Raw genomic sequence first — 12,912 nt, 5'->3', positions numbered from 1 at the left:
CAGCAAAAACATTGGGTGAGGAGTAGTAATTAAGGTGTCATCTTCCTCCATTTTCACAGAATAGTTTAGATTGGAAGGGATCTCTTGAGATCTCCTAGTCTAACCTCCTTGCTCAAACAGGCTGAGTTTAGAGCAGGTTGCCCAAGACCGTGTCCAGTCAGGTTTTGAATATCCATTTTCCCTAGGTTAAAGACATTTTTGCAATTGAAATATTTAGACATCAGGCCTTTTATCTTGAAATGTGTTCTATATCCAAATAAAACTTTAACAAGTTAGTTGATGCAGAGGAAAAAAGTTAACTTTGAGAGCTTTTTATTCTCATGGCATAGTCGGAAGTGTTCCTAGCAGCACATAAATATTAACTAATTTTCCTAACTCTTTCTCCATCCAATCTTTGCTTACCAGTTATGGGGAGGGGAGACTTGCAAAAACCAAAGTCAGTAGTTAGAACTACAGTGACAGAAGTGAACAGTCAAAGTACCAAAATGAAGCTGCGCTGGTCAGATGCTGTGGCAACACAATCATCCATGATTTGCAGAAGTTGCTGATTTGAATGTTAGTTGGCAGATATTGATAACTCTAAACTTGTTTCTTTTTATTCTCAGGTAGGCAAGTGGCCCACAGTGGTGCTAAAACTACTGTAGGGGATGTAGGGCCTCTGGTGGCACCATCCTCTTTAAATGCAGCAACTGTAGTTACCACAGTTTACCAAGAACCCATCATGAGTCAGGGGGCAGCGCTGAGCAGCGAGTCACCAGCCTTGGTAAAGGAGGAAGAGAAGAAGCAATCTGATGAGGAACCAATGGACATGGTGGTGGAAAAACAAGATGATGCAGACAAGAATGCTAATCAGATACTGACAGATATTGCCGAAGCCAAGATGGCAGAGGAGTTGAAGCCAATGGATACCGATAAGGAGAGCATAGCTGAATCGAAGTCCCCAGAGATGTCTATGCAGGAAGACTCTGGTAGTGACATTGCCCCTATGCAGACTGATGAGCAAATTAACAAAGAACAATTTGTGCCTGGGCCAAATGAAAAACCTCTCTACACAGTAGAACCAGTCACTTTAGAGGACTTGCAGCTTCTCGCTGACTTGTTTTACCTTCCTTATGAACACGGGCCCAAAGGTGCACAGATGCTGAGAGAATTCCAGTGGCTTAGAGCAAATAGCAGTGTTGTCAGTGTTAATTGCAAAGGAAAGGATGCTGAAAAAGTGAGTGTGTATCTTATTTCTCTTCTTTTAAATCAAAATCCTGAGCAATGTTATCTGTTGTCTGTAATGGAGACTGGTGTTCCACTTCCTAGAGCTTGAAGGGTAGTGTATAACTAACCACAGGTCACAGTAACATTCATTCCTCCAGTGGAATCTACTGTTTTAAGCCCTGTATGCTGTGTAGCTATGAAGGCAGTCTGGTGTTTGCATTTGACCAGTGATCCCCATGCTGGCCTCGCTTCCAGCAGCCATAGAGAATACCCGTGAGTCATGTGTGATGTGGTATTCCATGCTGGAAAAATGAAGTAATGAGTTGTATAGTCTTCCTCCATATTTAGAGCGCCTCTTCTCCCTAGAAGGCTGTGTTTGATCTTGTGGATCTTTTGCCTTCTTTCATAGATAGAAGAATGGCGTAACCGAGCAGCCAAGTTTGAAGAGATGTGCAGCTTGGTGATGGGGATGTTCACTCGTCTCTCCAATTGTGCCAACAGGACAATCCTTTATGACATGTACTCCTACGTCTGGGATATCAAGAGTATTATGTCAATGGTGAAATCTTTTGTGCAGTGGTTAGGTAGGTGCATTGGGAGCCATTATATTCCCAGATAGTGTATTTTTTTTTGTTTTTAATTAGCCCACGGGGAAAACAAAGTATTAGGCAAATGTGTTTTCTTGGACATGGGGTCTGGTTTGACCCATTTTAAAGGTTTTCCTGTCTTGCTATTTGAAGCAATGCTTGCTGTGAATTTGCTTTGGTACTGTAAGTGAAGTTTGCTGGATGCTTAAGATTGGAGACCTTGATTTTCTTCTTGGGCTAATGAAACTTGAATCTCATCTGACACGTAAGTGTTGACTTTACCTTACTCTTGACTGAATGCACACTGGACTATGCCACATAACTTCTTGGATGCCCTGGTGTATGATTGGAAATGACACTACAAAATGTGACCACATCAGCTATCTGCTGCTTGCTCTGTCTTGATAACATTATTGCTGTCTTCAACAGAATAATTGCAGAACGACCTTTCAATGGGCCTGGCCCAGAGGAAGCCGATCCTCCCAGCCCTGTGCGCATGCGAGCTTTAGCGTAAGGCTATTCTGGTGCAAAATAATTTCCTTTAAACACTTTCCAAATTGCTGATTTTTTTTTTAGATTTTTTTTTGTAGTGGATGGAAATTGTGGAGCTCTCTAGACAGATTTAGTCTGAGACTTGGTCTTGAAACAGTTTTTTCTTTTTTTTTATTTTATTTTATTCCTCCCCCCCCTTTTTTTTTTTAATGTGTGGCTTTTTGGTTTTGTTTGGTTTTGTTTGGTTTTGTTTTGTTTTTTTCCTGAAGGATTTTTGGGGTATCCTAAGTTGACAGATAGCACCAGCATGGCCTGGGTAATTCTAGTGACCTCATTTCACTTTCAGGTTTCAATCCAACTGTAAGGAATATGCTGTGGACTTGCTTGACATACACAGCAGGCAGCAAAGCTGATGGTCTCACGTCACACTTTTCGTAGCTGTCACAAACCTCACAGTGGTTAACCATTACACAACCTTGGTCTAATCCTAGTGTTTGGATTGTCTTTAAATTATAATCTTAAAACACTGGCAGGTTTAAACAGGGACAGAGAAGACCTGTTAAGTCATCAAGTCAGTCCATGCTCAACAACTTCCTGTGTTTTGTGCTTATTAAATATCTGATCCCTATATGTATGGTTAATAAAGAAGAAGAGCTTTTAAGACTGCCTTCTGCAAAGTACAGAGAAGAAAACTAGCTTGGGAGGAAGACTCAGCAGCATTGTAGTATGTTAACATCTCTGCCTAATGCTGTTCAAAAGCTTTAGTTCATGCATTTTTAAGACCAGTGTGATACAACTCCCCCAACTTTACTATTCTTGCTGTATATTGACCTTTAGCTAGAAAGAATGCTCTCTTTTTAATAACTTAGTCTGTTTAAAACTCCAGGCCAAAGCTCTATAAGGAGAACAGTGATGCTTCTGATCGCTGAACATTGGCAGTCCAACTTAAGACTGCATTTCAGAATTATCAAACTACCTACCGATTTCAGCTGCAATTGTCTTCAGTTGTCAGTGTCCCTGTAAAGTTGGGTTCAAGTCTTTAAATACATCAAATATTTGGAATAGTTCACATTAGAAGCCAACTCTGCAAATACTAGCTCTGTGAACTTTGGCATTGTTCTGTTCCGGTACTCAAACTGGCGTTAGATAGTTGAAAAATGAATTTTAAGAGTTTTTCACATGTACAGTTTAATGCTCTTATGCTAACAGTGCTTCTGTGAGAGGGGATGCTTTTGTCTTCAGCTTGCATTTTTATCACTGGTGTAAATACAGATAAAGCAAAAGTCTTTGGTAAAATACATCATTATATAAAGCCAAGTACATTACAAATCCAAACAAATTAGTTTTCACAACGGTGTGCTCAATGGTCCACTGAATGTTTAGTTTCTTCACCTCTCCTCCCAAGTCCAGCTAGCATTCAGTCCCTTAAATTAGTGTGGCTGTACAGTACTATGGATTACTAATGACTTCTATTGTCTTCTTCCCCATTGTGTACAGATGGGAGAATCCTCAGCACAAGTTTCTACTGCTATTGGATGGACAGCGCCAGATGTTCACAGCGCGTCGTCATTAATTAATTAAAATGGAAAGGTTTTGTCTGTGAGGCAGCTCAGATAGATTAGATGTGCATAGGCATGAACTGAAGTCACATTTGCGCAGCGACTAAGGCATTAACTATGTTTTTCATTTATACAGCTCTTCATTCACGCAGCTCTTTACTGTAATAATTGGAAGTGCTAGTTAAGTTGTAGTCTCAAAGGACAGACAGATACTGTCTTCCAAGTTACTGACTAAACCTCCTTGTGAAGGGTATCTTTTTATGTGCGAATTCTAAAATGTGGGAGTAAGCTAAATTCAAATTCTGATGCTTGGATCGTTTCTGAAATTTACCATACTTAGGGTAGTTTGTATTTAATATATATTCCTAAACTCTCATAAACGTCAAACTTGGCACACTTTGGGACTCTCTGACTAGCACAACATACTTGTCTGTACTGATCTGAGACTGTTACTTGAACAGGAGGTAGATTGCTGTCCACAAAAGGAAAAGAGTATTTGCGCTGCTCATCTTGTCAGAAAACTAGGCGGGTAATTGAAATCTCCACTCCAGATACCATGCTTTGTTTTTCCCCACCCCCCCACCCCCCTCCCGCCTCCAGAGTTGTCATCTATGTTGTTGAAAGCTGTGGTGCCTTGCTGGCAGAACAGTATTGAAAGTCAAACAGCTCATGGAAGTTTCTTTTCTAAAGCAAGTATAAACTAAAGCCGAGCACTTCAGTGGGCCTGCTGTGGCTGGTTGATCAGCAGGGTCCCTTGTGCATCTGGTATGCTTGAGGAGGAAAAAAAATAAAGATGCAACAAAGCAAAGCTAGTATTATCTGTGGCCAGCAGGGTGTACTAGTTAAATTGTGAGTTAATTCCAGTTCATGCTACTTAGCTTTTTAACGTGCCAGCAGCATTGTGAAGGTGCGGCCTGGATTATGTAAATCTGCCTAGTCTCTTGCAAAATACAGTTTCATACAACTGTCCTGGCTACCTGAACTGTTCCAGACTGTTTGCATATATTGCCAGTCCTAGTTTTCTGACAAGATTAGAAACAATCATTACTACAATGTGACTTCAGAAAGGTCCATATTTTTTTTTTAAGGGGCTGTGATAATGGCATTTGTTTGATCCAAAATTTACAATCATAGCTGTTGAGCCACGTAGCTTCCAAGAGGTCATCTTTTCATAGATGAAATGGATGTTTCTGCTACGAATGTACAAAAAAAGAACATATGAAATGTCTGTGAAGCTTATGTTATTGTGCATGGCACCATTCTTGTGCCTTCTGGTCTGGAATGAGGTGTGTTAGCTGAATCACCTCACCTGTTCTTAGACTAGTCTGCTATAGGTAATCAAAAATTTGGAATACCACAATTAGTGCGCAAGCACAAAGTCTTTATAAATCATACATTATTACAGCCTCCCCCCCCAAGCCCTGGATTCTAGCTCAGTTAGAGAGCTTTTTCCACAAGTGTGTGTTAGCTTTTTGGACATGTTAGACACCCAGGAAATCCCCCTTCTCGTAACATTCTCCGCTTGGATCTGATCTCAACAGGGTGTCGTAGTCAATCTTCAGCACAGTTCTTAAGTGGAGACCAAGAACCCTGGGCCTTTAGAGGTGGTCTAGCAGGAGAGTTCCAGGTATCAATATGACTTCACAACTGAATGACATTTTCTTTGTTTTATGAGAAACCTTTTGTTGCACATCAGAGGTCTGGAAGGATTGGTCTGCCGAAGGCTTTCTGGTCCAAAGCCCATTAGCCTTACAGCTTGGTTTAAAATAATTTTCCTCCCCTTTCTACAGTAATTTCTCAAGGAGATGCTGCCTGTCCCACGCGCATGCGAAGCGCAGCGGCTTTAGTTGTACATTTCACATTGTTTCTTTGCAGGTCGCACAGCATTTTTATCTGCGCCCGCAATTGCACAATGCGCGCATGCTTGTCTGCCGATGGGAATTCCATGAGCAAAAGGGATAGTCATCCAAATTTTGGTTCCTCTCTAAATGAAGCTGTAATGCGCTTTGTTGCAAAGATTTCAATTGGCAAATATCCTTAAATCGCTGTTTATACCATGTTCAAATTTGTTCATGGATTTTTCAGGCGCTATACTTTTCCCCCCTCACAGGTGCTCTGCGCGCAGCAAATTGAGTCAGCGCATTGCTTTTGGGATAAAGCGTCTCCTCTGGCCAGTTAACCCTCTTCAGACCAAACCTTTCCTCCCGACATGCTATGTTCTTATACAGAGACAGTGTAGATATGATTGGTAAAAAATATTTTAAAGCAGATAAGATTAACAGACTCTTAATGTGCTGTTTCAATTGCATATTTTAAAACACGAATTGGATATTTTCTATTCAAATAAGGTCTTTGCATTTGTAAAGCATACCAACCCCACCTTCTTCTGGGGTGCCTGCAAGTAGCAAATGTTAATTTGGGAGTCTGCAGTGCACACCCAAGAGTGATGGGTTTTGTTGTTCATACAGTCATATTAAGTATTTTGTTTTCACAGCGTTTGCTGCCTATTGATGGGGCAAATGACCTCTTTTTTCAACCACCTCCATTAACACCCACTTCCAAAGTGTACACCATACGACCCTACTTTCCTAAAGATGAGGTAACGGCTTTTGGCGCTTGTCGCTGTTGTTGTTGGTGATGCGTTTCCTGTGATGTGTTTCCTTTTGTGGCAACACTGGTTACTGCTGAGTCCCTTCATCCCCTAATGAAACAGATGTCCCAATATCTTGCACAAGGCACAAATGCAAGCTTGCAGGAGAACTGAGGTTAAGTGACTTGCCTATGGTTCAACAGCATGCTGTGCAGCAGTACATGTACACCCACATCTTAATTCCCAGTCTCCCACCCCACCACCTTTTTAAAATCTGAGAGTGCCTTCCCTGTTTCTGAAAGGCAAGTTGAAGTTTGCAGCTGGTAGAAGAATTCTTGCAGTGGGGACACATGCAATGGATTAACCTTAGGGGTGGGTGTGTATACCTGTTCACTCAGTAATTATTGTGGTAACTGCTGGTATTCTCAGAGCTATATAGGCAGAAAGTTGACATTGCGTCTCAAAATGTAGCTGCAAAATGTGATGGTACTTCAGCCATTGTTATCATTTTAGTTACAGTTGTTAACTTTTTGATCTGATTTTGAAAAAAATTGTTTTCAAATCTGCTTTGGAGTGTTTGATACTTTGAAACCAGGAATTTTGTATTAATCATTACCGATTAGAGCTTTTTTCCCATTCTGCTGAACAGATCTGTAGTGTAGTTCCATTCCTATTAGCTTAGCAAGAATACTTGAAATTAATGTATCAACCAACAGTTAACACTCTTGATGGATGCCGTTTAAACAGTGTAAGGATTAATGTAGCTTGAACTGCATTTGTAGCCACAATGAGATTAAACATGTTTCCGTTGAAACATAAGTATTTAGGTTGAGTGCAGCAGCAGCTCAAATGAATCCTGACTTTGAAGCCAGTGAGACAGACAGGGCATGTCCTTTACCTGCTAGTTTTAGGCGCTGTGCTGTTCTCATGGGCAGTAAAGCAGCCTTTTCCATACATAACTTAGTGCAGGACTGTACCTAACCTGGTCCGTTCTTTTCTAGGTGATGGACTTAATATTTCTAAGCCATGTAAACAATTGGTAATACAGCTAAACATGCAGTCATAAAGAATATTTCCTCTGAGGAGGAGTTCCCTTTCTGTGAAAGGAGGCCAGAGACATGCCAAATGCAAAGCCTTTTTTTGAAAAGTGTGAAGTTTCTTACTTAAAGTGTGGCTGATACAAGTTTGCTCTTTAAAGAGATTCATCTGAAAGCTTTTTAATATGCAGAAAGTCAGGGTGTGTCTGTCCTTTACAGTGGTTAAATTGTTGCACTTCAACATTGGAGGTTTTGAAAAGGGATTTGTAGCAAGGGTATTGCTCTTCACTGAGTCTTTGGTAACTAACCCTCAGGATTAATCTTGTGCTGTTACAACATGCAGGAGGTTGACCTCCAGCCTTTCCTTCAGAGCCATTCAACTTAAGTGCAGTGGTTTTGATGGACAACTTTAAGAATTACTTTTGGGGAGGTAGGAGAAGATAGTCTTTCTCATAAATGGGTACTCTTGTTCTGTGTAACTTAAATACCTGTCAGTACTAGTTTACAGTAGAGCTGTTAATGACATCTCTCTGAAACAAAGTTGTTAGCTTTTCGATGCAGCTGGACTTGAAATAATCTCTTCTCTCCTCTTAGGCATCTGTATATAAGATCTGCAGAGAAATGTATGCCGATGGAGCTGATCAACCGTTCCATAGTTTACCAGATTTAATTGGAGACAAGTATGTATTAAGAATGAATGATCTACAGAGGTGGTTCTGAAGGATGAAGTCCTGATGCTGTATTTAATTTGAATTTTTAAAAGTGTGTGTGGGAAGAATGCAAAGAGCATTTGATTTAAAAAAAAAAAAAAATCATCTGCACTCTGCAGGCCTCAGAAAATCGGGATTTTGGTTTCTTAAAGACAGTTATGTCTCAGTTTATGCTGTGGTCACCTGTTGTGAGCTGTTAGAAAAAAAGACTTAGCTGAAACCTCTGTATTATGTAACCTGTGCATCATAGTATCCTTATTTCAGATTTTGTTACATCATGGGAGTGTCCACAGTCCACAGTCTGTAGTTACCCTCTGGTATTTTTTTTCCAACCTAGTATAGTTTTTTGAGGACCAATCTCCCAGCCAACAGCCTTGAGGGTTTTTTTTTTTTTCTGAAACACATGATACAGATTACCTGTACCAACTTTTAAAAAGAATAAGCAATGACAAGTGAGATGAAGTTTAAAAAAAAAAAAAAGGCATTAAATCTGAGCTGTAAAATGAGCTACTTTGAGTATTTTTTTTTTTCCTATGTCTCGAGTGTTTAATTTAGGTAGAACTTTGTAAAGAGGCTGCTCTGTGAGTGACAGGAAGGTAGTTAAGAAAAGATGTGTAGCTGGTATCAAAAAATACCCAGAAGAGCGGATGGAAGAACAAGGAGGTAATGGCAGCAGAGAAACTCAGGGCAAAAGGTGAAGGAAGCTTGTCTCTGGTGAGTCAGAAGAGCAGTGTGTATGGAATTAAACTGTGGGATCCTGAGGTGCAGATGTTGCGCATGGCTGAGTTTTGACAGCTGATCAATCTGTTAATTAATGCTTTGTAGGAACTAATTCCATGACCAGAGGACTCTATCGCTTCTTTGGTTGACCCTAGAGTCTCCTCCAGAGTACCTGAAGAGCATACTTGTTCAAAGTGACCTTCTTTTGACTGAATTTGGACACTTCTTTCTGCAGGTTAGTAGGAGGTCTGCTCACCCTCAGCCTGGATTACTGCTTCGTCTTAGAAGATGAGGATGGCATATGTGGCTATGCTTTGGGAACAGTTGATGTGACTCCTTTCATTAAAAAATGCAAAATGTCTTGGATCCCTTTCATGCAAGAAAAATATACTAAACCAAATAGTGACAAGGAGCTGTCTGAGGCAGAGGTTGGTATAACCCATGAGGTCAGAACTTTATGCTGAACTCTTTCTTTCCAAAGCAGGTCTTTGTTTTTCTTTTGCATTTTGAGCTTCCATGTAATTCAATTTTCATACCTTTCTGAAGTCTTTGATGAGTATGGTATCTGACATCTTAGAAGGTAACAGTAAAATTATTCACTGCCAGTCAGACACAGCTGTGTGTTTTAATACACCCATGAGGTGTACTTTAATAGTAATCAATGCACTAAATGTAAGCCACCTTAATCTAGAAAAAATTACATTTTGAAAATAAAGGATTGCTTCTGCTCTGTTCTCCTGCAAAATGAGTGATTAGTTTCCCCATGCTGCAGGTGAGGCTGACCCCGACAGTCACATCAGTTTAGGTGTGGAAAACAGATTAAAGAGCACTTGGTTTTGATGTTAAAATGTATGAGCTATTTGTGGAGTGTGACAGCTGTAAATGGTGCAAAATGACATCTCACCCTTAGCAAGTGCTAAAAATCACTATCTTGAATTGTTTTTGGAAGAAATTACAAAAACAATGTCACTGAACTGTCAGAAATAGCGAAAAATTCTAGCTGATGCATTCTTGTCAAGGAAAGAAATGCCTTTAATACTAAGAGGTGCCGATCCACACCTGCATATGGAAGGAGGTGTGGACAAAGCTGTAGTAGAGGCAAGCCCAGGAGCACCACTTCTTAGCCTTTTTCTTCCTCTCTCTCAAGAGGGAAAGAATACTTTCCAGAAAGTATTCTCCAATGAGTTGTCTGAATGCAAAGGCTGGTGTCAGACTGGTGGGCGTCCTAAGGGAATCCCCAGCTGGTGAGGGCAGTGCAAAAATGGTGTATATGGCAGTGTGCCCTTGCTTTATTTGACTAGGACTTAGACAAAATCTTAAAGGAGGTCATGGGAACACAGGTCTTCCCACAAGCAAAGCAAAGCTTCCTGGAAATTGAATGAAAAGTTTGTCACCCTATTGTGAAATTGGCTGCTACTTGTAGACATGTTTGGGGGGAAAAGTGAAGTACACTAAAACAAACAAATAAAAACAAACAAAAAACCACCACCAACAACAAAAAATCCCCAGCCTTGCAGCAAATATCAGTGTTCCAGGGTAGGTGTGACTAGAAGGTATCTTAATAGCTCCACTGTTACTATTGAAGTGGAGCTAATTCTGCAGTCTGTAGGTTTTTTACAACTTGATTGTTCTACATTTGCATAGTGCCATGTTTTCAACTGTATATGTAAATTCAGATTTTGAAGCAAAGCTAATGCATGTAAAGATACTGGAAACTAAACACGGCAAAGCTGTAGTAGGTACAGTAAGGGAGAAGGGGCCTTGATTTCCAGGAGTTTAAAGCCAAACTTCAGAGAGAAAGCAGGAGGTATTTTGTGCTGATAAACTAGCTTTTCCATTGAGATGTTTAAGAACATTTTTTTGCTCTTTGGTACATTACCCCAGGATTTCTGCTGCTGGTACAATATCTGAGGAAAAAGTCTGTTTCTTGAGACTAGGGGCTGAGGGATGTTCCCAGGAGTACGGAGGAGCTCTTTGTGCTTTGTTCTTGAGAATAAACACTGTGGGATTTTATCCATTTAGTCTTTTGACACTATAAAGGAATGTGGAAAATATTCATTAGTTGCTTAGAAGCCATTGTCATTGAAGATCATGTATGGAAAAGTTTTCTCACAGGATAGGATTGATTTGGTTTCTTTTACAGACTTCTTACATCTTGATAATCTCAGTCTCCACTTTGGTTTGAAAAGCTCCCTTTCTGTACTTTTTAGATCATTTGGTTCAAATTGTTGACTTCTCATACAGTTCAGTTATTCTCTAGTTTACTTAAATAAATCTTGAGCCCCAAACTTCATGGAATAAATAAAATGTTTTGTTTCACAAGAGAAAAATCCAATCCTCTAACTTGGGTCATACTGTTGTGAGTTTGTCTTGCAGTTTTTTGTAGGTTGCTGTCAGGGAAGTTTATCTGGTATCTGCTTTTCCTGAGACTAGTTTTTATTGATCACAAGAGATGAATGCATCATCTCCCTAACTGCTTCTTAGCCCCACCTGTACCCTACACCTTGATAACCTGTTTTACCTCTTGTAGCACTTCTGTCATTGGAAGAAACAGTTGTCACCTTTGCCTTGGTGGTTGAAGCCAGCATGGCTAGCTTTGGATGCTTTCTGTGGGATTGTGCCTGTTACAGCTGTGATAAAGAAAAGCCCAGAGGAGCAGGCATGGTTCTGAACTCAACAAGTTTGAAATAGTAACTTTGAACAGAGACTCTACCTGTGAGAGTTTGGGAGGTGGCAGTTTATAGATTTGAGGGGATTGCATTTAAACTTGACCGGGGAAAAAAAAAAACGTGGGGGTTGCTAATGTTACAGTTTCTTGTGTGATGAAGTCCTAGTTTGGGTTGTTATGATAGTTATACAAGAAATGAAGTTAGGTGGCTTGTTTACTTGGGCCAGTGCACCCTAAAGGTTTTAAAATTCAGTAACCAGCTGAGGGAATGACTTGAGTGTATTTCAGATTTGGTTTTGCCTACTTCTGCATCACCTCACTCGATTGTTCCATTCCCATGAGTTGCATGAAGTTAACACCTGATGTCACACTCCCAAAGACCTTCCTGGGAGATTATTGCAATAGTCTTTAGTCATCAACAATATCCTTTAGTGATCAACAAGGCTTATTTCAAGCTAGAGACAAATTTGCCTTTGTTGGGGCAATTAGTCTAAGATAATTGCATGGACATGAGAGATGTTTCCAGGCCGCTGTGAACCAAAGGATACATGTGGAAGGTTAGGACATTTAGAGCTAAAACTGCCCATGTAAAATGCAAAGAAAGAAATATCTGTGCACAAAGTGTTGGTTATGGGTTGGCTTACGGTTTTTCTCACTTGAAGTGTGGGTCACTGAGAGGGCTTGTAAGGAGTCTTGCATTCCTCCTTTGGTAGCCTGAGAAGCTTCTGTAGCCTGCCTTTTTATCTGGAGGACAGGGAGCAATTCGGCAGGTAAAGAACAAAGTGGCTATCAGAGGTGTAGTTGAAAAGCGTGCTGATTTGGAGGTATACTCCATGAGCAAAGCAGCCTCCCTTAATAAAGATGAATGAAAATTAAAAGCTGGATAATGATTAAATGCCTGTTTCCTGTATTCTTTTCAGAAAATAATGCTAAGTTTCCATGAAGAGCAAGAAGTATTGCCAGAATCATTCCTTGCCAATTTCCCATCATTGATAAAGATTGATATCCACAAAAAAGTGACAGATCCAAGTGTGGCCAAAAGTATGATGGCCTGCCTGCTCTCTTCTCTAAAGGCTAATGGTAAGCTTCTTGCACTCAAAATTCTTTGCTTCCTAACTGCATGTTAGCTCTAGGATGCAAGGCAAACTTGGGATGGTTATATTAACATACTGTGTTTGCATGTCAGCCTGAGATATTTGACTCCTGCCATAGTTGGCACTCTAGATTTAGGTAAATAATTATAAAAGCTTTTGGCTAGCTAACTTCAGCTGCTGTCTTTGGTAAAAGGTAGCTGTTCACTTTAGCCATTACCCTGCAGATCAGAAAATAGGAAGAACTGAGGG

At 40.3% G+C, this 12,912-nt stretch overlaps 1 protein-coding gene across 1 annotated transcript in view; it reads left to right on the top strand.

The window, feature by feature from the left end:
* The window catches only part of OGA (O-GlcNAcase), a 457,590-nt gene that overhangs the window by 10,134 nt on the left and 434,544 nt on the right, over window positions 1-12,912 (top strand). The window contains exons 9-15 of the mRNA XM_075717662.1: window positions 606-1,216; window positions 1,616-1,790; window positions 5,386-5,471; window positions 6,339-6,443; window positions 8,066-8,151; window positions 9,137-9,329; window positions 12,490-12,649. Coding sequence (XP_075573777.1) covers window positions 606-1,216; window positions 1,616-1,790; window positions 5,386-5,471; window positions 6,339-6,443; window positions 8,066-8,151; window positions 9,137-9,329; window positions 12,490-12,649 — 1,416 coding nt within the window. The remainder of the gene's footprint in view (window positions 1-605; window positions 1,217-1,615; window positions 1,791-5,385; window positions 5,472-6,338; window positions 6,444-8,065; window positions 8,152-9,136; window positions 9,330-12,489; window positions 12,650-12,912) is intronic.

The sequence above is a fragment of the Pelecanus crispus genome, chromosome 10 (genome assembly GCF_030463565.1).
Source record: "Pelecanus crispus isolate bPelCri1 chromosome 10, bPelCri1.pri, whole genome shotgun sequence".
Taxonomy (NCBI): Eukaryota; Metazoa; Chordata; class Aves; order Pelecaniformes; family Pelecanidae; genus Pelecanus; species Pelecanus crispus.
Note: the sequence above shows the minus strand (reverse complement) of the source record. Positions and strands in the feature narration are given on the sequence as shown.